At 51.1% G+C, this 24236-nt stretch overlaps 1 protein-coding gene across 1 annotated transcript; it reads right to left on the reverse strand.

Moving 5' to 3' along the window:
- Positions 1 to 1631: 1631 nt before the first annotated feature.
- Positions 1632 to 23726, reverse strand: HCN3 (hyperpolarization activated cyclic nucleotide gated potassium channel 3). The gene is made up of 8 exons (XM_033136324.1): positions 23424 to 23726; positions 12355 to 12784; positions 10550 to 10711; positions 9295 to 9513; positions 6993 to 7139; positions 5524 to 5764; positions 4004 to 4168; positions 1632 to 2731 (listed from the first exon to the last, which is right to left on the reverse strand). The coding sequence occupies exons 1-8, from the start codon at positions 23663 to 23665 to the stop codon at positions 1632 to 1634; spliced, it is 2706 nt and encodes a 901-aa protein (XP_032992215.1). The 5' UTR covers positions 23666 to 23726.
- Positions 23727 to 24236: the final 510 nt, after the last annotated feature.

The following is a 24236-nucleotide window of genomic DNA, read 5'->3' on the forward strand; positions in this document are numbered from 1 at the left end:
ATCATCTAAACCAGATGATTAATAGGCAAAAGTGCCTCCAATCAAGTGACAGAGCAAAGGCAACCAGGAAGCAGTAAATAAGTTTTTGGGGCCCTCCATAAAGCCGTTGAATGTGGGTAATCAGCTTCCCGGACCCCCATTAATGCTCCTGTCGTCGGTTCTCCTCCAACTCACACTTCCCCCTCCCTGAATTGGGATTTTGAAGGATGGGAAAGTGTGATTTGAAGGAGAGCATCATACAGACGACATAGAATTAATGGAGGCACAAGAAACTGCCTACATACGTTACAACATGGCCATCTGTCAAGGATGCTTTCGTTGAGATTCCTGCATTGCAGGGGGTTGGACTAGATGACCCTCGGGGGTCCCTTCCAATTCTACATTTCTATGATTCTAACATTAGTATGGATGAACTTGTAGTTAATCGGAAGCAGAGGGGGCACGTGCTTTCTAAGGCCACCCTCCCCAGATGGAACTGGGATCAAAATACCAAGTATACTCCTCTGAGGAAGTCTGCAGTGCAGCCCTACCAGGTAGGCCTCAAAGCACCTTCAAGGGAGTGGAGTGGTCCCTGAACCAGTTGGGTTGGGAGAAGACACAGGGGGTTTATATGTGTGTATATAAAGAGCTGCTCCCTATCGCCTGGCCCAGCTGCTAAGTTTATGGCAGTAGTAGCAAGATCAGAATCGGATTTCCAACCTATTGTCTCCGGGACAGAAGAGACGGACAGATGTGGGGGGGCAAAGGACTTGGATGGGTGTCCTTCCTTCCCTCTCCCACGGAACCGGGGTTTCTACAGCTACACACACTCTCACAAGACACTGTTCACCTTGAGATCTCATATTGCACAAATTGAGAACGGGGTTGGGGAAGAGAAGTAGGACCAGATAAAATATCTCCTTGTTAAAAATATCCCTCAAGGGCGGGGGGAGAGACAGGGGGCGGGGGGGGCACGGCACTCATCCAGGAGTGTCCACAATGTTGTCACCGCCCAGCGCTGGAAGTCGGAGGCAGATTTTGTGTGGCCGGAGACTTCCGGGACTGTCGTTCGGCCTCCTTCCCCGGGCCTTCAAAAAGACAGGCTGTGCTGAGGGAATGGGGAGTCCAGAATTTATTAAAAGTGAACCCCTTCTGCTGCCTCTCCTCACCTCACTGGCCCTGTGGGGGGTTTTGATATGGGGCAAAGCCCACACAACCCACCGTCAAGGGCAGGCCTGGAAATGGGGTGTGTGGAGGCACTAATATGTCCAAAGTGGGCAGGGCAGAGATGAGACACAGGGACAAGTGTCTCCAACCAAACGGTGGCTGAGGGGGTTTGCGGCCTGGCTTCCTGCCCCCTGTGGGTGTGGCACGGGGCTTGGTGGGTGCCTTTTGGCAAGGAGCTGAAGGGCAGCAGTGAGGAGGTTGGGCTTTCGTTGAGGGAACAGCTCCCTCCCTCCCTCTCCAGTCAGTCATGGCTCAGAGACCCATCAGGCCTACTTTCCAGGTGGACAGCCTGCCCCGAGATGGCGGCGAATTGCCCAAGTACCCGTTTCCTTATCTCTGGGCGAGCCCCCTGGGTCCCCCCACCCACCCAGGCCTGCCTTCCCTAAGGCTGACCTTCCGACACCAGAAAGCGCAGCCCTGGACTCTCACATGTTGGACGTGAACTTCGCTTTCCCAGTGTCCACGTCAGGGCTGAACGCCACAGAACCTTTGCGGGACGGGGCAGCCGTGTGGCGGGGGGTGGTGGCAGGCGACTGCGGGGTGCTCGGCCCGCTCACGGACTGGCTAGACCCTGAAGCGGCCTGCTGGGGCGAAACAGGACGCCTGGCAGCTCCGGGGGCTGGCTTGGCTAGAAGCCCGGGGACCGAAGGAGACGACCGGTATGTCAGGTTCCCAGCTGATTTCCGGGCTTGCTGAGGGGGGCCTATGTCCGCCGGCTGGGTGAGCCGGTTCGGCAAGGAAGGCTGGGAGGCCGAAAGCGGCCTGACATCCTGGGTGAGGCGGCCCGCCGAGAGGCCCTGTGTGCTGCGGTGTTTGACCAGCTGCTGAGGCTGCAGAAACAAGGAGATGTGGGATCCGGTGGCCCGCGAGAGGCTGTAGTGGAGAGTCCGCCCGGGCGGGATGGCCGCAACACTCGCCGGCTGCTGCAGGAGCGAGGTGGAGACAAGGGCTCCGTGGGACTTGGAGAGCTGAGGCTGGCTTGCTCCTGGGCCAGCTTCCGCCTTCTGTATGGGCTGCTGGATGGGGGGTCCGAGAGGAACGCCGCCGGGCCCAGTGCTTTCCAAAGGCGACGGGCACTGGACCATGGGGGAGGACGGGGACCCGACCGCCGGCGTCTGTAAGTGGGACTGCGCCCCCGAGGCAGGAGAGCTGGCCGACGAAGGGCGTGAGCCGCCCAAGCTGGGCTGGGAGCGCCGGGGCTGGCGAGGGTATAGGGTGGCGTCGGGGGACAGAGGGCTGGTTACGGAAGAAGGGGGCAGGAAGATGTGAGCCGCGAGGCTCTGCTGGTGCGTCAAGGCAATGGCTACGTTTGTGGTGGCGGCGGCGGTCTGCAGTGGAGCATGCACCAGGGGCTCCCAGATCACGGCTTTGCCGCTCAGCTCGCGCCCGGCCACCACTGGCTGCAGCTCTTGGATGTTGTGCGCCATGTCCTGGTCGTGCTTCACAATCTGCTGGATGATCTCTTGGTTGACGGAGCTGGAGCTGTGTTCGGCCCGCTTGCGCAACAGGATGGAGTTCTTTTTACCTGGAGAGACACCGGAAAATGAGCAAAAGGGCATTATTTATCATCATCATCAACAACAACAACAACATTATGTCCGCGCACAGCAGCGGAAGAGCTTCCACGCTGGGCCTTAAGCAAACACAGCCACTTTTCACAGTGCCAGAGGATTGGCCAGGCTACCTCAGGGGTGGATTTCGTGCTGGTGGCAAAGGGCAGGGGGACGAGGGATGGAGAGGATGCTGCCTCTTGTTTAGAGTAGGCCCATTAGTTGACCAAAGTTAGGTTCATTAGTTTTGATGGGTCTGCTCAGAGCCAGGCTTAGCTGCATGCAACCCAGAGAGTAAGAGAGAAGGGTCAAAAAGAGAGTGAGAGCGAAGCGAGCAGCAGAAAGGAGTGAGAGAGAAGGAGATGGCAAAAAGAGAGGAATTGAGAGAGGAGTGTGGCAGAAAGAGGCATATCCTTCAACTCTCCCGGAAAAAAACTGGGACGTCTGTTTTTTTCTTGCAAGAGCATGGCTGCCCTTTGGGGCGCAGTGATCTCTTGTACGATTTTGTGCTGCAATTTCTCCCCAAAATCTTTTTTGGGGCTGCGATCTTGCACTGTGCCTGAAAAAAGCGCTTTTATCGGGGGGGGGGCGGAATTGTGGCACAAAATCACAGTGCCCCGAATGGCTGCCGTGCTTTTGTGAATTATGAAGCAAAAAAACAAGCCACCTGCTTATCTCTCCCTTTTTTTTTTTGCATAAATACACACTCCCTCTTTGTACCCTCCAACACCCCATTTTTTCCTTTGAAGTGTTGGAGGTACAAAGAGGGAGTGTGTATTTATGCAAAAAAGGGGGAGAGATAAGCAGGTGGCTTGCTTTTTTGCTTCATAATCAGTGCCTCTGACTTCTAGAGTCCCACCCCACCCCCAGGCCAGGAGTGGAGAACCTCAGGCTGAATGCTGGCCTCTAAGGCTCTCTAGAGATTCTTCCCAGGCCACCCCCCTCACCAGCCCAGCTCCACACCCTCTGTGAGTGTTCCTCCCTGATTGGGATGTGCCCATGATGAGCTCTAGTCATGCCTTTTGCTGGTCTGGATGCAGGATAGAGGCGTTTTGTGAGCGTAGAAACCAACCTACTGTACAAACGGCAGGATTTACTTCCGTTACCCTGCCTGCTTCTGCCCCTGGTCCCAGCCTCCACCGGCATGTGTTCCTCCAGAAGGCTGCCCAGAAGGGAACGAGGCCCCACCCCTGTCCTAGCCAGTGCGTTGGTCCAAGTGAGCAATAGCCTCCAGCCACACGTCTCACCTATGCGGTCCAGTCGGTCCATGGCGACGGTTTCGAAGGCCCGGCGCATCATGGGATATTCCTCCAGGACTTCATTGAAGTTGTCCACCGAGAGCGAGTAGAGGCGGCAGTAGGTGTCGGCACGCACGCTGGCCGTACGCCGGCCGCGGGTCAGGAGGCAGATCTCTGCAGGGACCAATCGAGGTGATGGGAATCAGGAACAGTTTCAGGTGTTTGCCAGGAGTGGTTTGCACCCTGTCGCTCGATCACCTATGGCGAGCAACAGTTGCCTCCAGGGTAACTCTGGGAGAGGCAGTTTCGGGAGGAGAGCTTGTTGCATCTATCTTAGGCCCGAACTGTTCTTATACTCCTCTACAAAAAGGAGTTACTGGAGCTGACACAAATAGCACATGTGTGCTTTTTTTTGGGGGGGGGGACCTGACCCCTTTCAAGCCAACCTGCTCACCCAAACCTTTTCCCTATTTCCCTTTTGGCGCTAATTCAAGTAGGTTGCAAAATGGGACCAAAAAAAAAAAAAGTCCTAACCGTTCAGAGTGAGGTCAGAAAGCATTTACCTCTCTCTGACTTGGCTTTGTGATGTTCTCACATAGCCAAACCTGATTGGTTATTTGGTGCCGTGATGTCGTTACGTTGGCTATGTGATCCCCAGTTGGCTGGATGATAGAGCATGTAGAACCTATCAACAGCAACAACATCAAATTTGCCACACAGCAGCTGCCAAGAATGGTAGGAAACGGGAGCAAATTGGATTAAAACGGTGCGGGTGTTCTTGGTTGGGCTACAAAATTATTGGCGCTCACACATTGAACATCATATATTACATCATATACATCATACCTAAGGGACCGCCTCTCCTGGTATGTCCCAGGTAGGACCTTAAGGTCCTCAAATAATAATTTGTTGGAGGTCCCGAGCCACAAGGATGCTAGGTTGGCTTCAACTAGGGCCAGGGCCTTCTCAGTACTGGCCCCGACTTGGTGGAACAGTCTGGCACAAGAGACCAGGGCCCTGCGGGATTTGGCATCTTTCCGCAGGGCCTGCAAGACAGAGCTGTTCCACCTAGCCTTTCGGTTGGTTTCAGTTTAACCCTGATGTTTCGTTCTTTTGGGGTGATTGGTGGGCTACTTAAAAATGAGGCTGAAGTTTAGATTTAGTTTTATATTGTATTTTAATGAACTGTTTTATGTTTTTGTTGTGATTTTATTGGTGTTAGCCGCCCTGAGCCCGGTTTGGCGGGGAAGGGCGGGGTATAAATAAAAAATTATTATTATTATTATTATTATTATTATTATTATTATTATTATTATTATTATTATTATTATTATTATTATTATTATTTTGCGGGGATGCTGGTTATTGCCTCCACAATTCAGCAACCCCAGTTCACCAGCCATCTTTGAGCTTGAATTTTGAAAGTGTAAATATATTTGGGGAAAAAACACAAAGCCATGTTCTGGAGCTTGCTGGTTCCTCACCACCACCACCACCCCAAAAAAACACCCCACCTCTCTAAAACCTACCCCCAAAGTAGGAACCATCTGAAAGCTTCATCTCTTTGGAGCCTCGAGTCAGAATGCTGACCACGCCGTGTTGGATGAAGAACATCTTTTTGCCCACGGTGCCTTCGCGGATGATGAAGTCCCCCGGCTGGAAGACCTCAAAGCGCAGCTTGGTCAACATGGCCGTCACGAAGTTGGGGTCGGCGTTGGCAAACAGCGGCATGTTGGCCACCAGGTTGCGGCAATTGAAGTTGATTATTTCCTAAAAGGGGGCGGCAGGGCAGGTCACAAATCAGAAAGGAAGAAAACCTTTGCACGTGAGAATCGTGTGAGTTTTTGGAGCGCTGCTGGAACTGGAAGGCATAGAGACATGTCTTGCTCTGTGCTGGGCTTTGGGGACACCCTGCCCCCTTGGAAACCCAATGTGGAAGCAAGCTCTGTGAGAGCGTCAGTGCTGTGAGCCCCTCCAACCTATGCTCAGGTTATTATATGTGTGTGTAGGGGGAAAAAAGGAATATCCTAAAGACCCCATAGTCTCCGTTGACTTCTTTCAAAGGAAACAGAAACGTAGGCAAGTGTTGTGTATCTCACTTGTCAAAGATTAGGTAAAAGGTAAACCACAGAGCTTAGGGCTTGGCGATCAGAAGGTTGGCGGTTCAAATCCCCGCGACGGGGTGAGCTCCCGTTGCTCAGTCCCTGGTCCTGCCAACCTAGCAGTTCAAAAGCACGTCAAAGTGCAAGTAGATAAATAGGTACCGCTCTGGCGGGAAGGTAAACGGCGTTTCCGTGCGCTGCTCTGGTTAGCCAGAAGTGGCTTAGTCATGCTGGCCACATGACCCGGAAGCTGTATGCTGGCTCCCTCGGCCAATAAAGCGAGATGAGCGCCGCAACCCCAGAGTCGTCCATGACTGGACCTAACGGTCAGGAGTCCCTTTACCTTTTTAAAGGACCCCTGGACCGGTTAAGTCCAGTCAAAGGTGACTATGGGGTTGCGGAGCTTATCTCGCTTTCAGGCCGAGGGAGCCAGCACTTCTCCACAGACAGCTTTCCGGGTCATGTAGCCAGCATGACTAAACCGCTTCAGGCGCAACGGGACACTGTGACGGAAACCAGAGCACACGAAAACGCCACTTACCTTCCCGCCGGAGCGGTACGTATTTATCTACTCGCACTGGCATGTTTTCCAACTGCTAGGTTGGCAGGAGCTGGGACAGAACAACGGGAGCTCACCCTGTTGCGGGGATTCGAACCACCGATCTTCTGATTGGCAAGCCCAAGAGGCTCAGTGGTTTAGACCACAGCGCCACCGCATCCCACTGTCAGAGATTGGTGCACATACAACAGCATGAGTTTGTTCAATTAAGACTCCCCCCCCCAAGCTTATATGGGTGCTGTTTTCCAGTGAAGAGCTGTGGATCCCCTTTTCCATATCCCTGTTCCTCAACCTCTCCTCCTCCCCCTCCAGAGATGGGTGCTGCCCAGGTACGTACCTCTTTGAGAGGCTCGCTCAGCTCCCCCAGGATGTTCTCCTCGTCAAACATCTTGCCTTGGTAACGGTGTTCGTAGTACTCGTGGATCCGTTGGCGGGTGTCTCCCGGCAGCTTGTGGAAGGACATGTATTGCTCCACTTGCTTGTACTAGGAGGAGAGACGAGGGGAGAGGATCGTCAGAAGAGCCCAGCTGGATCAGGCCAGACGCCCAACTTAGTCCAATGTTCTGCTCTTGTGGGAATGTTCAGGGAGGCAGGAGAGGATATATTGTTTATTAATATCCTTCCTAACTTACACTGGCAAGTTCCTTTACTTAGCAGAGTTTTACATTCCCCTTTTAAACGCACAGTGGGTAGCTGGTTGCAGGCTTGGTGAAGCCTTTCACTATTATACAATTCTGTTGAGTTCCTTTTTATTCTCCTTAAAAGAATAAACACACCATGATCTTGTTTAAGGTATATAAAAGCCGTTTACTCACATTCAGTTCACAGTTGGATCCCTGAAGGCAGACTTAGTTACAAAGTATATACATGTGGATCTATCCTATGGTTACCAGATTTTTTTCAATGAAACCGGGGACACTTTTTTTTTTGAAGCCTAGTAGCAACAGGGAGTCAGTAGTGGGGATGGTGAGGCAAAAGACCCTGGGCCCAAGCACACATGCATATTGTATAAAGGTGCAAAGCCCTTCTTTCACACCCTGTGAAACATAAATGTGCAGTTTTTTTTAATAAAAAAATGGGCAATGGCTTGCTGCCCACTCATGACTCCCAAGCCTTCCCCGATCTCCTTCCCCCTTCCCCCTTTGTTTTGACAGATCAGGGGAGTCATGGGCGGGTGACCGTTGCCCAGGAGGGGCCAGCCTGGTAGTGCAGCTGGCTCTGGCTGGCTTCAGGAGCTGCTCGCTGCCATGGCACAGGAAAAATGGTGGGCGCCACCACAGTGGTCAGCGAGAAGCTCCTGAAGCTGGCCAGAGCCAACTGCGCTAACAGGCTGGCTCTGGGCTGCTGAGGCTGCCGCTGCCACGTTTTCCAGGGACAGATTTGCAAATCTGGGGACTGTCCCCGGGAACCGGGGACGCCTGGTAACCCTAATCAATCCCATATGGGGATAATCCCAGTGTTATTTGTTGCTAACAGAGCATCTCTTGCTATAAAGCTGCTCCAACAATTGAGGAAGTCAGAGAGAGAGAGAGAGTGCTGCATGCCTTGTGCTTTTGTCACCTGCACAGGTAAGGTCACGCTCGCCTCTAGTCACATGCAAAGGAAGTATGTCCCAGTCCAGGAGGAAGCAGGAAGTTCCGACTGGCTGGACCAAACATCCCCTTGCATGTCCACTCTAGGAAAACAAAGAATGTTGTACTTGACTGCTACTTCTGTATCACATCCCACAGCTCTCGTGGTGGCCAACAAGATGCCTCATTGGTACAGCCCTCAAGCAGGACCCGAGTGCAACAGCAGCCTTCCCCACTTCTGGGGAATTGAAGCTGGTGTTCGGAGGCATCCTGCCTCCAACAGAAGAGGCAAATTGTGGCCCTTGTGACTAATAGCCAGGTGACCTGTTCCAGGATCCTGCTCTCACAGTGGACAACCAGATGCCTGTAGGAGAAGCCCACAAGCAATAGCAACTCTCCCTGCTTCGGATTCCTGGCAACTACAGAGGCATACTGCCTCTGACAGAGGACACAGAAAATACTGTAGTCATTGTGGCTGGCAGCCATTGATAGCTGAATGTGTCCAATCCTCTTGCAACAAGCTGCTGGCCATCGCTACACCTTGTGGCAATGTGTTCCACAGGCGAACTGCATCATGCATGAAGACATACTTCCTTTAGTCAGTCCTGAATCTTCCACCATTCATGGGAAGTTGCCCTCGACTGACCCTTGGATCCATCTAGCTCAGTACTGACTGACTGGTTTCGGGGAGCGTTCTCTCTGCCATTCCTACCTGGAGATGCTGGGGACCGAACCTTGGGACCTTTCCATGCATAGCATGCACTCCACCGCTGAGCTACGCCCCTTTCCCCTAAATATAACCTAAGGTTCTAGTCCTCATTGTTCTGAATAAATGACCTGATTAAATAGGAGCATGGGAAGTAGTCTTGGACTGAGTCAGACCCCTTGCTCCAACAAGCTCAGACCGGTCTACGCTGACTATTCCCGCATTGCATGGCAACTCTCAGCTTCCGGCCTGCTTTGAAACTGACCGGCGAGGTGAGCCTTGCAAGAGCTCAGCTTGCCCACAAGGCATGTTGCAAGACACCAGCAAAACCGGGCAACCCTGCAGTGGCTCCCCCAGCTCACCTTCTCCTGGTACTGGCGGCGAGAGGAGTCCAGCGACTGGATGAGGGCGGTGGCATGGCCGATGAACATGGCGTAGCAGGTGGCCCCCACGATCATGCTCAGCATCGTGAGCCAAACGTCCGTCATGCCCTCAGGAGCCTGCTGCCCGTACCCGATGCACAACATGTGGCTCATGGCCTTGAAGAGGGCGTGGGAGTACTGCTTGCCCCACGAGTCATTCTGTGGGGCGGAGAAAGAAGCGGGCTTCAGCACAGGCCGGTCGCCGGTGTGCACATTTGTGGAGGTGGGAGCAGTCTTACCTGCACAGGCCCATTGAAACAGCCATTTCTGGTCAGTATGGTTACCTAGGGCAGTGTTTTTCAACCTTTTTTGGGCAAAGGCACACTTGTTTCATGAAAAAAATCACGAGGCACACCACCATTAGAAAATGTTAAAAAATTTAACTCTGTGACTATATTGACTATATATAAAGTAATTCTCTTGAATAGGAATCAAATAAACACAAGAAAGTATTTTATAATTACTTTATTATGAAATAGTAAGTAAACAGAAATATGAAAAATTATAAAATACTTTATTCAGTGCGCAACCTGGGTCTGTTTGGCTGAACACAAAGCTGATTTCAATTTTTCCCACGGCACACCAGGCAACATCACCAGGAACATGGTTGAAAAACACTGACCTAGGGTAACCACAGAGATCACCTCCAAGTGACCACACACTTGAATTATTATTATTATTTTAAAAAAAACCCACTTCTTTTCATCGTTCTAGAACAGGGTTTCCCAAACTTGGATCTCCAACCATTTTCAGACTACAATTCCCATCATCCCTGACCACTGCTCCTGCTAGCCAGCGATGATGGGAGTTGTCCAAAAGCAGCTGGAAACCCAAGTTTGGAAAACCCTGTTCTAGACTTATGAGCTCAAAGGAAAGTCAAAATTCGGAAGGGTGACATGGCCAGAGGTGTTTTGACCATATATCAACTAGAACAGTGTCTCCCAAACATGAGTCCCCAGCTGTTTTTGGATCACAATTCCCATCATCCCTGACCACTAGCCTTGCTAGCTATGGATGATGGGAGTTGTAGTCAGCTGGAAACCCAAGTTTGGGGAAATCCTGTTCTAGAATTATGGGCTGATTTAAGGGCCGGTTTAAATAGGAAGCAACCTTACACTGAGCCACACCAGTCAGACCTTTGCCTGTCTGAACCTGGCTATGCCTGTTTATAGGAATGCCGTGGAGGGGCCCTTACCACCATGTGGTTGATGGAGACCCAGCAGTCCTCAGGGAAGTCCTGTAGCATGGGGACCAGGAACTGGAGACACCCGTCCCAGTGGCAGAGGAGGAGCATCATCCCAATGAGGTTGACGATCCGCACGACCGCGCTAGCCAGGTCATAGGTCATGTGGAAGATCTGGACAAGAGGAGAGAAAGCCGGGACAGACCGTAAGAGGAGAGACAGAGGCTGCCTGGGGTGTCTCTCGGCTGCATGGCCACGAGAGTGGACCGCTTGTTCGGGTTTTAAAGGTACCCCTGACCATTAGGTCCAGTCACAGACAACTCTGGGGTTGAGGCGCTCATCTCGCTCTATAGGCCAAGGGAGCCGGCGTTTGTCCGCAGGCAGCTTCTGGGTCATGTGGCCAGCATGACTAAGCCGCTTCTGGCGAACCAGAGCAGCACACGGAAACACCGTTTACCTTCCCACCGGAGCGGTACCTATTTATCTACTTGCACTTTGACGTGCTTTCGAACTGCTGGGTTGGCAGGAACAGGGACTGAGCAACGGGAGCTCACCCCGTCGCAGGGATTCAAACCGCCGACCTTCTGATCAGCAAGCCCTAGGCTCTGTGGTTTAACCCACAGCGCCACCCGCGTCCTGTTCTGGTTTTAGTCTCACTTTAAATACGCTCGTTGTTTTTTATTGTCTTACGTGTGAATAACCTTGAGACGGTGGTTTAGAAGGCAATTAACAAATTAATTGTAACAACCACAGCAATAATAATACACATCTGTGGAGGTTCATGGGACAGACACCTCTAAGGGAGTTTGGGCTTGGGTGAGCTCACAAAACTGTGATATTTCCCTTAGGAAATGAGAAAGATGCTTCATGGCGGGTCTAATCTGGATTCTTTCTTTCTTTCTTTCTTTCTTTCTTTCTTTCTTTCTTTCTTTCTTTCTTTTTGAAAGTTTAGTTGTTTTTAGCTGTTTGTTTTTATTAATGACAATTTAATCACCTTATTCCTTTTGCAAACTGTTCTGAGCTTTTATTACAATCAAGTGGTATATAAATCTTGTGATGGGCAGTGGGGGAATCTTGATTATTTAATTAATTGAGGATGCCAGAGGGTTGTGCGAATCATAGTCCAGCAACAACCAGATCACAATATAATAATAATAATAATAATAATAATAATAATAATAATAATAATAATAATAATGTTTATATACTGCCCTGCCCTATACCCGGAGGTTTCAGGGTGGTTCACAGAAAAGATCACAACATATATAATCAGAATAAAAACAACAACCCAATAACAGCCCCGCCCCCCCAGAAAAGAGTCACATTTTAAAATATATAGGATGTCAAACAGATCAACCAAAAGCCTGGTTAAAAAGGAACATTTTTGCCTGGGTTCCTAAAGGTGTGTAATGAAGGAGCCAGGCGAACTTCCCTGGGGAGAGCATTCCACAGACAGAGAGCCACTGCAGAGAAGGCCCTGTTCTTGTGTTGCCACCCTCCGGACCTCTCAAGGAGGAGGCACGCGAAGGAGGGCCTCAGTATATGATCTCAGGGTCCGGGCAGGTGGTCCTTGAGGTCTTGTGGTCCTGAGCCATTTAAGGCTTTATAGATCAAAACCAGTACTTTGAATTGGGCCCGGAAACTAATTTCAGCCAGTGCTATGAAACCGAAGGCAGCCCAATCAAGCTACATATGGAAGGCCATGGGTTGCTGGTAAAGTGGGAGGCCTATCAAGAAGCCCAACCTGTTGGGCCACCATACTTTTGCATCTACCTTGGCCGGAGTCACATGGTGCAGTGGTCCTGATGTTGACTCACCTCCTCCCACTGATGGATGTAACGGATGAGGCGGGAGAGGCGCAGGAGGCGCAGGAGGCTGAGGATCTTGGTGAAGCGGACGATGCGCAGCGCCCTCGCCGTCTTGTAGACGTCGGAGTCCACCTGGGTCTCCAGGTCCACGATGAGGAAGATGTAGTCGACGGGGATGGAGGAGACAAAGTCCACCAGGAACCAGGTCTTCAGGTACTTCATCTTGATGGTGTGAGGGTCCAGGATGATCTCGGTGTTGTCTTCCACCACGATGCCCGTGCGGAAGTTCAGGACCAGGTCAGCCAGGAAGAAGGTGTCCGAGAGGACGTTGAAGACGATCCACGGAGGGGTGTTCTCGTCCTTGAAAAACGTGATGCCCACGGGCAAGATGATGAGGTTGCCAACCATGAGGAGCAACATGATCAAGTCCCAGTAGAACCTGCAAAGGGAGTAGAAGCAAGGAGGGAAAGAGGGTCTGCCAGAAATTCCCTTGAGGGTTTTGGGTAAAGGACATACACAAGACACTCCAAGTGTCCCTGTTTTCCAGGGACAGTCCCAGGTTTACTGAAGCCGTCCTGGTTTATGATTTAATCCTGGAATGTCCCGCTTTTCCTTTGGACGTCCCTATTTTAATTGGAAGAACGTTGGAGAGGATGGTAGGGTGTCCCTATTTTCATCGGAGAAATGGCGGAGGGTATGGAATAGGATGCCCCGGAGCTTTTTTTTTCAGCCAGTACTCGCCAGAACTCAGTTCTGGCACCTCTCAGGGGGGTGCTATTCATGGGCGTAGCCAGGATTTTTGTTGGAGGGCAGGCTTTTGTTGGGGGGTGGGGGCAGAACCTCAGTTAGTTTTGTATTTTTATCGATTTTTATTGCTTGGGGGGGCAGTTGCCCCCTCTTGACTACACCCATGGCGCTATTGCCATTCTAAGAGAACAAGGGAGGTGTTTGTGGTGAGTTGCAGCACCTCTTTTTATAGAAAAATAGCACTGGACGTCCCTATTTTCATCGGATAAATGTTGGAGGGTATGCGTACATGGCAGGGTCAGAAACTCAGATACATAGGCTGGTTGCCAAATAGCACCTTAAAACCTAGTTTACTGTCACCACAATGGAATCTCGGCGCTGTTTTATTTTTACACTGCAACTTGTTGTTGTTGTTGTTGTTGTTGTTGTTGTTGTTGTTGTTGTTGTTGTTGTTAATTTTATTTCTATACCGCATCTGCACTGGCGCGGCCTATTTACGATTGGCGGGCACCTTCCTGGAAGGTGCTTTGATGATTGTAAGGGTCGTGCTAAAGCCCCCCCAGGAGGCTGTGCCCGCAGTTGTGGGAAGTGGTGGTGGAGGAAGTGGAAAAGATGCGGGGGGGGGGAGCGGGCAAGCGGGGGTAGTGGCACAGGTGACGGAGGGCATGGTGTTTACTGGCACCTATTTTTCTTCCCCCAAAACCCCACTGGTATTAGCAGTAGTGGTAATAACAACAACAATAACAATAACAGCAGGTTCAAATTTGCTTCATTTCTATGTAGTTCCGAAAAGCCACCCTCGAGGCACAAGGGGGTAGGGTATCAACAGGTCTGGGGGAACCCCAAGGTTTACAGAATGACCCTCCAATATAGGGGGGGAGCCTAAAAGAGGAGGGGACTCAAATCTGCCCAAATGTGGACTGAGCATGCTCAGTGGTCTCAAATTGTGGACTCTACCACAGGTGGAGTGGAAAGCAGGAGGGAGGGAGGAATGGAGTATGTGGGAAAGGGTATGGCTGGCTAAAACCCTGAACAGGAGCACTCCATCCCTTTTGTTGCAGGTCGTTTCTAAGCCCCTGATTCCTTTTCTGTGAGAGAGCGTGCTCCCTCTCCCCAGACTGGGATCGTCAGAGGTAGTGATTACACAGTGGAGTGGCAAATGCACTCTGGACGCACTCAGAGGCACCCTACCTGTGGGATGTAAACACAGAGCAGCCAAACACAACACTCCTAGAGAGGACATGAAGGTAACTCAGTCCTCCAGGCTTAACTTCCTGTTTACCTGGACTGAGTTACAGGAACCAGAAGTAGGTGTGGTCTTACCTGGGAACCACATCCCAAAGATCACTGCCCATTTTGCCTCATCTTTTGAAGAAGCAGGATGCTCTCTCAGCCTGCAGCTGAGAGAAGCAGGGGTGAAGGCTGTTCCCTTATGGAAGCAGCTTCACCACATGTAAATACATTTATCTAAGTTTATATGCCTCCTTGAAGCCTGTACTGTGACTCTTGGATGTCCGTGAGTAAACTCTATTATATCTAATAATCAGTACTGTATTGTGTCTTTTTGCTTTTAAGAGGGAACAAGGGGAAATATACCAGGAATATAGCTGGCTTAAGCAAGCCTATGCAAACGTTTTTTGCTGTGTTTTAAAAAGGGAATGTAACTCTGCGAAGTTTGGAGCTTGCTCACACAAGCTGGGATTGAGATATATAAATAATATATACTCATCCATACTCCTAAACATTCCCACACTACCTAACCTTATAGTTGTTTCATAGGTTTCTGATGCTCTCCCCAAGCACTGAAGCTGAATTTGCAGGGCTCTAGTGTTCCTGCTCTCGTGAGATTTTTCTCCAGTCTTATTCTCTTCTTTCTTAACTCTCTCTCTTTTGAGTCACAAGGATTGGACGGGGTGGGTGTGCAGAGGGGCATCAAAGGGATAGCACTTCCCTGTACCTTCACTGCTCTTCCATCAAAAGTGTAAATCAATTAATCAGCCTATAGATCACAGAAATAAAAAGAAAGAAAGGCTTGTCATTCTCAGCCATTTATTCAGAGGAGCTTTCTTTGTGAATTACAGTCTCCATCTGCCAGTTGGCTTTTCGTTTTTGTTAAGGGCTCAAAGATTTAATACACTGAGAAAGCCATGTGTTTATTGACCAAAGATCATTACGCGATCAGCAACGATTTAATCCTATTTCATGTTTCATCCTAAGGAGAAGGTCAAAAGCCTTTGCCCTGTAACATACCATCTGTTGAAGATCAATGAACAAGGCCTGGAGACAATGAGAATTCCTCTGTACGCTGAGCGGAGCGAGCAAAGGATTATGGGAGTCAAGCCAAGCATTTCTGTCCATTGCTCTTATAATGTCAAGCTTCTCCTAGTGGGTGACAAGACCTGATCTAACTTAAAGGTAAAGGTAAAAAGGTAAAGGGACCCCTGACCATTAGGTCCAGTTGAGGACGACTCTGGGGTTGCGGCGCTCATCTCGCTTTACTGGCCGAGGGAGCCGGCATACAGCTTCCGGGTCATGTGGCCAGCATGACTAAGCCACTTCTGGCGAACCAGAGCAGCGCATGGAAACACCGTTTACCTTCCCGCCAGAGCGGTACCTATTTATCTACTTGCACTGCATGCTTTCGAACTGCTAGTTTAGAAGAAGAAGAAGAAGAAGAGTTTGGATTTGATATCCCGCTTTTCACTACCCGAAGGAGTCTCAAAGCGGCTAACATTCTCCTTTCCCTTCCTCCCCCACAACAAACACTCTGTGAGGTGAAACTGATAAAAGAGGAAATTTCCCTTAATATTGTCCGTTTCCCAGAATCCATCAGGGGAAGCGTTTCCCAGCAAAGAGCGTGCAGTGTTGGAAGAAGTTTCTCCTGTTGAATATCTCCTGTTAAAAGCAGAGAGTCTTTTTCACCATCTCAGGACACCCCTGACTTATTCTGAGAGGGTAGAAATCCACACTGAAAAACAACCCCAAGATTGTGCAGCCAGAAAGTCTATATATATATATATATATACATATATATGTGTGTGTGTATGTGTGTGTATATATGTATGTGTGTGTGTGTGTGTATGTATATATATATCGTAAAAGGCGGTGTTTGTGCAGTACCACCTTTCTCCGTAACCGCCTGACCGATTTACTTCAAATTTGGACACAACGTTCCATGGGCATATGGGAAGGAACCAAGGGACAGAACTAGGAGAATGCTGGAATTAGTCCTTGCAAGTTGGAGGCCATCCCCAGCCTTCTCGTGAAGGGTGAGCTCATTTTCGCAGGCCCTAGAAATTTCCGCTCATGTGACTTTTTCGCAGGTTCCCTTTTACAGGATTGCCTTGAGCTGGCAGACTGAGACTGCTGCCGTGGGATTCCCTTCTCTGTGCCAACTAAATCCCCAGTTCCCTTTTGGCAATTCCCAGGTTCCTGCTGTGCCAGATGCCAGGGAGGCAAGTGTCTCTTACTGGTACCCTGGGGTTAACGTTGCTCAGATAAGAGACTGACTCTTTGGTGCAAATTCATGAGGAAGGACCGTGGCTCAGCGGTCAAGCACCTGCTTTGCATGCAGAAGGTCCCAGGTTCCAATTTCTCCAGATAGGGCTGGGAGAGAACCCAGCCTGCAATCCTGAACAGAGCTGCTGCCAGTCAGTGTAGACAATGCTGATCTAGATGGACCAATGGTCTGACTCAGTTGAAGGCAAATTCCTATGTCCTGAGACACAGTTACTTGCTATGTCTGAACCTGGACAGGTTAATCCACACAAATCCACAGGCTAGCAATTCACATAAAATTAGGTGCTGGTCCAAAACAGTGTCTGGGTATATAGCCAGCCACCGGCAGGTCTGTAAGCATTCTGCATATTAGCTGTTTAAGAAACCAAGACTCTGTGAGCATCAAGGGTCCTGCAACTTAAAAGCAGGTTCCTAGTCCTCATGGGGGCAGGAATATGCTGGGAGATGGAGACATATATTGGAAGCTGCTTATGAAAGCTCAATAAGCTAGTAGCCAGGATTGTGTCCAACTAAGCCCTACTCAGAGGAGACCTATTGACTAGCTTAAGTTCATTTATTTCAGTGGGTATGTTCTGAATAGAGGCAACCTCTAATCTAGAGAGGTGAGAGGGAGGAATTGTTTCTTTGCAGATTGCAGGTAGAGGGGCGGTCATGGAATCGACAGCTTCCCCAATCCCCACATTAAAAGCAAAACAAAAATAAAACCTGCATGCATGCCTGTCCATAGAAAGCTAGCACTTCAGGGAGAAGGAATCCAGGAAGACTTGCTCCGGCAAGGCTTGAATGCCCTCTGCAAATGCACCCAAATCACGCTACTAAGCAGTTCGGTCAAGCTTAATATATTATGCACACACCAAAAAAAGTAATAGGTTTGCATACCTGTTTGCATACCTTGGACTGCTTTTGATTCGCTCATTTACTCCCAGGATTCCTGATCTGGAATTCCTTGGTGGTAAAGCAAGGCTGGAAAAACTGTGGCCTTCCACATACTGCCATCGCCAGCCTCTACAACATCTGTCATGCTCCACAACATCTATCATACCCTCTGTGGCAACTTTCATGTATAATTACGTTCTAGTTTTATATTATATCTGTTTATATGTAAAAATGATGCAAAATTGAGACTATCAGCCGGTTACGATTTTTGTGTGGTTGGCATACCTTAATAGGGTGGAAACAAAATAGAAAATTCTTTCCAGCATGCACACGAAAGCTCATACCAAGAACAAACTCAGTTGGTCTCTAAGGTGCTACTGGAAAGAATTTTCTATTTTGTTTCGACTATGGCAGACCAACACGGTTACCCACCTGTAACTGGACCTAATAGGGTGGGACATGGGGTGGAGAACCTGTGGCTCCCATCATCTCTGACCACTGACTATGTATTAATATCCACCTTTGCTATTATATTAAAACAACTTGCTTGTTTCTTCTTTTTCACACACACACACACACACACACCCCGCAACTATTTTGCCCCAAAAGGCAACTTGTGTTGACTCTGGTTTGTGAGAAATTGCTCTGTGTGTGAAATGGTTCCTGGTCTCTATTGACATGTGAACACATCTGTTGCTCAGGGTGTTCCAAATACGGAAATCTTCAAGCTGTTGGAATACAGAGAACGGCGGTGAGACCAAGGGAAGCAGGCCGCATGTATTTCCACATGGCCACAGATTTGTTATGCAAACACAAGATGGGCAATCATTCTGGTGCGAAACCTGGCAGCCCGACAATTGCATCGCCTTCCTGTTTTTAAACTACCAACATTCTAGACCTCAGGCTTTCGGAGTCAAACTTTGAAAGAGATTTCACCTTCCACTCCACTGCTGACCAAGCCTCTTTTCTGTAGCTCCTGGGTGGGGAAGCCTGTGGCTCTCCAGAAATTGTTGGACTCCGATGCCCATCAGCCCCAGCCAGTGCGGCCTAGGATCAGGGATAATGGAAGCTGTAGTCCAAAGACAGCTGGTGAGCTAGAGGTACCCGTGTACCATTAGAGAATCATTCCTGTGCCTTGAGCAGGGGGACCTTTTTCCCCTGGAGGGTCATATTCCCTTCCAGGTGTCATGGACTGGCTGGAGGCACCAGCTGGGGACCCCCCAAGGGAGCCCCCAGGGGAAGAAGGCTCAGAGCCAGGGGGTTGGTGGCGGGATGGTGATGAGTAGTCAGAAGGAGAGGACTGGGAGCAGGAGGTATCTGAAACTGAAGAGGTAACAGGGTTTAGTGAGCAGGAAGAGTCTGTATCGGAGAGCAGTTCAGAACCAGAGGCAGAAGCGGAGGCTGGAGAGGCGGGGGGACCCAAGAGGCCGAGATGAGGCACGCTGCTGAAGAATCCAGGGAATCTCCTCTTCCTGCGAAGGGCAGCTCCCCTCCCTCCCCAGTCTCCCAGAACTGACTGGCAGCAGTTCTCTGGGGTTTTAGTAACAGAGAACATCCCCAGCCCTACAGGAGATGCTAGGGATTGAGTCTGAGGCTATCTACATGTAGAGAGAGTGCTCTACTATAGAGCTATCCCTCCACAGCAGCCTCCTTGACTGTTTGTTTGCTGGGCACTCTCCATGTTACCCCCTACCTCCAAGGTGCAGAACTTGTGGCCCTCCATATGTTGCTGGATTACAACTCCTATCACCCATGACCATTGGACATGTTGGCTAGGGAAGATGGGAGTTGGAATCCAGCAATGTATTGAATGCAACAGGTTCATCTACCTACATGTAAAGTTTGATTATTATTTTTAAAACATTTTACTACCTTCCTCTAAGACAGGGTTTCCCAAACTTGGGCCTCCAGCTATTTTTTGGACCACAGTTCCCATCATCCCTGATGACTGGTCTTGCTAGCCAGGGCTGATGGGAACTGTAGTCCAACTGTAGCTGGAGGCCCAAGTTTAGGAAACTGCTCTAAGAGCTCATAGTAGCCAGCAGGACCCCCACCCCACCCCACCCTTTCACCTTCACAGTGAGGTAGGCCAAATTGAGAGATCATGATTGGCCTGAGGCCACCCAGTGGGCTTCACAAGTTAAACAGGCATCTGAACCTGGTCCCAGTCCAGAAAAGGGAGGCTGGTCCATGAGGGCAAATGGGGCAGTGCCCCACCAAGCTCAGTCTGCCCTCAGCCAGTGCCCCACCTGTGGCCTCCTTACCTTCATCCAGTCCATGGAGGTGGTCCTGCCTGCCAGCTTCCTCTACCTCCTTAGTCTCAGCGTTGCCCCTTGTAAGGGGGAAGAGGAGGAGAGTGGGACAAAACTAGAATCTAGAATTATCTAGCTCCTCTGCCTGCCGTCGGCTCTGGCGCCACCTACTGTTCAGCTCCCTGCCTTCCATCCCACCAGCCGAAAGGGGCCTCGGCCACCCCCTGGCTCTAACCTTCTGGGAGGTTAAAAGGAGATGGCATGTTCTGGCAAGGAGAAAAGTGTCTGGCGCTCAGCCACAAAATGCAAGTGAATTACAAAGATGTTAGTCACTTCTCATCTCTCCATCCCCACATAAACACTGTGCTCCTAGCTATCGGCTTGTTTCTGCCAGCAGTCTAAGCCTGGGATGGGGGAACATTTTCCTGGCCAATGGCCGTATTGGCTCTTAGTAAAAGCTTCCGGGGAGGGTGGGGGGTGGGGCTACATGCCAGGCAAAGTCACTTGAGGGGTATATGGAGCAGGGCTGCTGAGAGGCGTGGCCTACGAGGAGGGGTGTGGCTTGGGGATACAGAGAGAGCATGGAGGTGGGGAGGTAGGCGTGGCCTGGGACAAAAGTGGATAGGGCAATGGATGTGACAATTGGCTTTTGTACAATATGTGGCAGTCCAGCCACTCAGAGGTCAGAAGCTTCTGCGCATGCATGCACACACACACATTTTTTTCCTCTCTCCTCCAACATCCACCCATGCAAGCAAGAAACACTGGCCTACTTCAAGGTTCAGTCCAGCCAGGCCAAAATATTTGAGGAGGGTGTTTGAAAGGATAGCTGAGAGGCATGGCTTAGGGAGAGGGTCTGGGGGCTGCATAGAGAGGCCTGGAGGGCTGCATTTGGCTCCTGTGCCTGAGGTTTTCCACCCCTGGCCTAGGCTCTTCTAGGACGGCCCTGCAACCCTTTAAAAAGAGGAAGGTGCGTTATAACAAGTCAGATTGTTGGTCTATCTAGCTCAATGCTATCAGTACTAACTAGTAGGCATTCTCTAAGGTACCTGAAGTATTGTCTCCACCCCCCATCGTTCAGCCCGGACACTGAGGTCCCACTCCGAGGGCCTTCTGGAGATTCCCCTCACTCCGAGAAGTGAGGTTACAGGGAAGCAGGGAGAGGGCCTTCTGTGGAACAGCCTCCCATCAGGTGTCAAGGAGATAAACAACTACCGTATTGGCCTGAATATAAGCCTCACTTCCCCCCCCCCAAATTCTGACTGTGAAAAGTGTGGCTTAAATTCACAGCCTTACAAAAATTGGCTTCTACGATACCATTGCTGAAAGAGACATACAGTAAAACGGAACGGGTGTGAGTGCCTGAAGAATTTTAAGGGAGCGGCTTGTATCCGGGTATTGTCTTTTCCCCCCCCCCCTTGAATTTTAAAGATGTGGCTTATTTGCGGGTGCGGCTTATATTCGGGCCAATACGGTATATGACCTTCTGCAGCCCTGTATTGGGAAACTTTCAATGTCTGGTGTATTATGTGTTCTTTTATACTCTGTTGGAAGCCGCCCAGAGTGGCTGGGAAAACCAAGTCAGATGGGTGGGGTACAAGTCAATGATGTTGTTGTTGTTGTCTTAACTTGGGACCTTTGACATGCAATAATAATAATAATATTTATTATTTGTACCCCGCCCATCTGGCTGGATTTCCCCAGCCACTCTGGGCGGCTTCCAACAGAAATCAAATACAAAAATATCAAACATTAAAAACTTCCCTAAAAAGGGCTTGCCTTCAGGTTTTTTCTGAACATCAGGTAGTTGTTTATTTCCTTGACCTGTGATGGGAGGGCGTTCCACAGGGCGGGCGCCACTACCGAGAAGGCCCTCTGCCTGGTTCCCTGTAGTTTTGCTTCTCTCAGTGAGGGAACTGACAGAAGGCCCTCGGCACTGGATCTCAGTGTCTGGGCTGAATGATGGGGGTGGAGACGCTCCTTCAGGTATACAGGACCGAGGCCGTTTAGGGCTTTAAAGGTCAGCACCAACACTTTGAATTGTGCTCGGAAACGTACTGGGAGCCAATGCAGATCTCTCAGGACCGGTGTTATGTGGTCCCGGCGGCCACTCCCAGTCACCAGTCTAGCATTCTGGATTAATTGCAGCTTCCGGGTCACCATCAAAGGTAGCCCCACATAGAGCGCATTGCAGTAGTCCAAGCGGGAGATAACCAGAGCATGCACCAAACAGGATGCCAAACAGCCTTGGCCCTGTATACATGAAGGAGGGTCTTCACCCGCATTGTTCAGCTTGAACACTGAGCTCTAGCTCTGAGCATCTTCTGACAGTTTCCACACTGCAAGAAGTAAAGTTACATGTAACCAGGCAGAGGGCCTTCTCCGTAGTGGCACCCACCCTGTGGAATGCCCTCCTGTCCGATGTCAAGGAGATAAGTAACTATTCAACCTTTAGAAGACATCTATAGGCAGCCCTGTATAGGGGAGTTTTCATTGTTTAATGCTTTATTATATTTTTTTGTATATACTGGAAGCTGCCCAGAGTGGCTGGGGTGACTGACCCAGTCATATGGGCAGCAGGGTATACAGATAATGAAATTATTATCCTTAAAGGATGTGTTTTACCACTGAGCTATGATCCTTCCCCCTGAAGGATTCCTCTGCCTAGGGACCCATGACAGGCAGGCAGGAGGACATTGGAATGTGCCCTACACTGAGTCAGACCATTGGTCCATGTACCTCAGTGCTGTGTACACTGACTGGCAGTGCCTCTCCAAGATTTCAGACAGGACTACCTGGAGATGCTGTCAGAGACCTTTTGCAGGCAAGGCAGATGCTCTGACCACAGAACTACAGCCTCTGTTTGCGGGCTCCCCCTCACTACCCTCTTAACCTTCATTTTACATCCACAGCAAGAGCTGGGGTCCTTATTTGTGTTACCAAGGGCCAACACAGATTGGTTAATCCGGACGCATGGCATGGGCAAGGCACACAGAGACCGGTCAAGTTGGAACTTAAGACCTTTGCTTTCTTGCAGGCAGGATGTGAAATAAGAGCACCTGGTCTGGTGGATCAGGGATGACTCACTCCCCCCCCCCAAACCCCCCTTGCTCCTCCTGCCTTTTTAATAGTGGGGATAATTCGGAATCTGTCCAGGGAGTTTTACTGTAAACTGAATGGCAGGAGATATAAATAGAACGAATAAATGAATAAGTAAACAACGGGAAGACGTGGCCCAAATAGCCCTGGGAAGGGTGGCTGGCCCTGTTGCTTCAAGAATATATGTCTCTCTCTCTCCTTCCCCCGCCCCCTTTTCGCCTTGCAAGGAGGGGGGGGTGCTAAAGAGAAGTTGGTGAGGGTAATGTTGTGGAAGAGGCCGATGACGCCATGAATGCGCCCAGCGCTTTATTTTAAGAGCAGCTCGGAAAAGCTCCCGCCCCGAGGACAGCCCAAAGCAAACCACCACCGTCTGGCCGTTCAGACAGTGAGGCCGGCCAGGGCGAGTGCCGCTTCCAAGCGAGAGGGATTCAGCACCTTGGACAGCCCCGCGCGCGCCGCGCTCTGATTTCCTACGACACGGTCGGTCACGGGTCCTTCTTCCTGGGCGCACCCACCTCCACCCCCGTTGAGAAGTGGGTCCCTGGGGTGGGGGTGCCCGAAACCTACCCCCTACCGCGCGCTTACCTGAAATCGCTGTAGGGATGGATGATCCAGTACCCGACGGACTTGACCCTCTGCTGCTCGATCTCCACCGCCTTGTGGCTGCCGAACATGCGGAGCGAGAACTTGTTGACGGCCGGCTGGAGCATGGCCCCCAGCTGCCGCTGCACGAAGGTGCCCTCGGGGCCGTCGGGGCTGGCGGTGGCGGCAGCCGCGGACGCGATGTCGGCGGCCACGATCTGCTCGGCCACGGTGGCCGGCGCCATCTCCGCTTTGCTGGGGGCCGCCGAGCCTTTCCGGGTGGGGGGCTCCGACCTGCCGTCGGGGGGCTGGCAGCCCGACCTGGCTACCCCCAGGGGCCTCCCCGCGGCCTCGCCGTCCATCACGGGCGGCAGCGGCGACTTATGGCGAGGGTCGGGGGGCCCCTGGAGCGGCCGGCGCGCCCCCTCCTGGGGCTCGGCGGCGTCCATGGCGCTCGTCGTCGTCATCGTCCCTTAGGCGGGCGCCTTTCCTTCAGATGCCCTTGCCCGGACGGCCCCGCTGCCCTCTCTCCACGGGTGCATCCCCTCGCCCGCCCCGCTCGGGCCCGGCTCCAGCGGGGAGGAGGGCGCGCACAGCCTGGACGGACGGGCGGGCGGTTGGGTGGGGCGCGCGGAGAGGTAGCAGGCAGGCCAGGGGTACCCAGGGCGCGCATCAAGGGCGAGGCTGGCGTCGAGCAGCCTCAGCTGGGTCCGGGGACCGAGGGGGTGCCTCGCATGGCCTCCCCCGGACGGGCGAGGGGACCGCCGGTGCCGGAAAGCCTGTTGCGCGCGCGCGCCCTCCCGCCCAAGTGTGCGG

The sequence above is a fragment of the Lacerta agilis genome, chromosome 17, assembly GCF_009819535.1.
Source record: "Lacerta agilis isolate rLacAgi1 chromosome 17, rLacAgi1.pri, whole genome shotgun sequence".
Lineage (NCBI taxonomy): Eukaryota > Metazoa > Chordata > Lepidosauria > Squamata > Lacertidae > Lacerta > Lacerta agilis.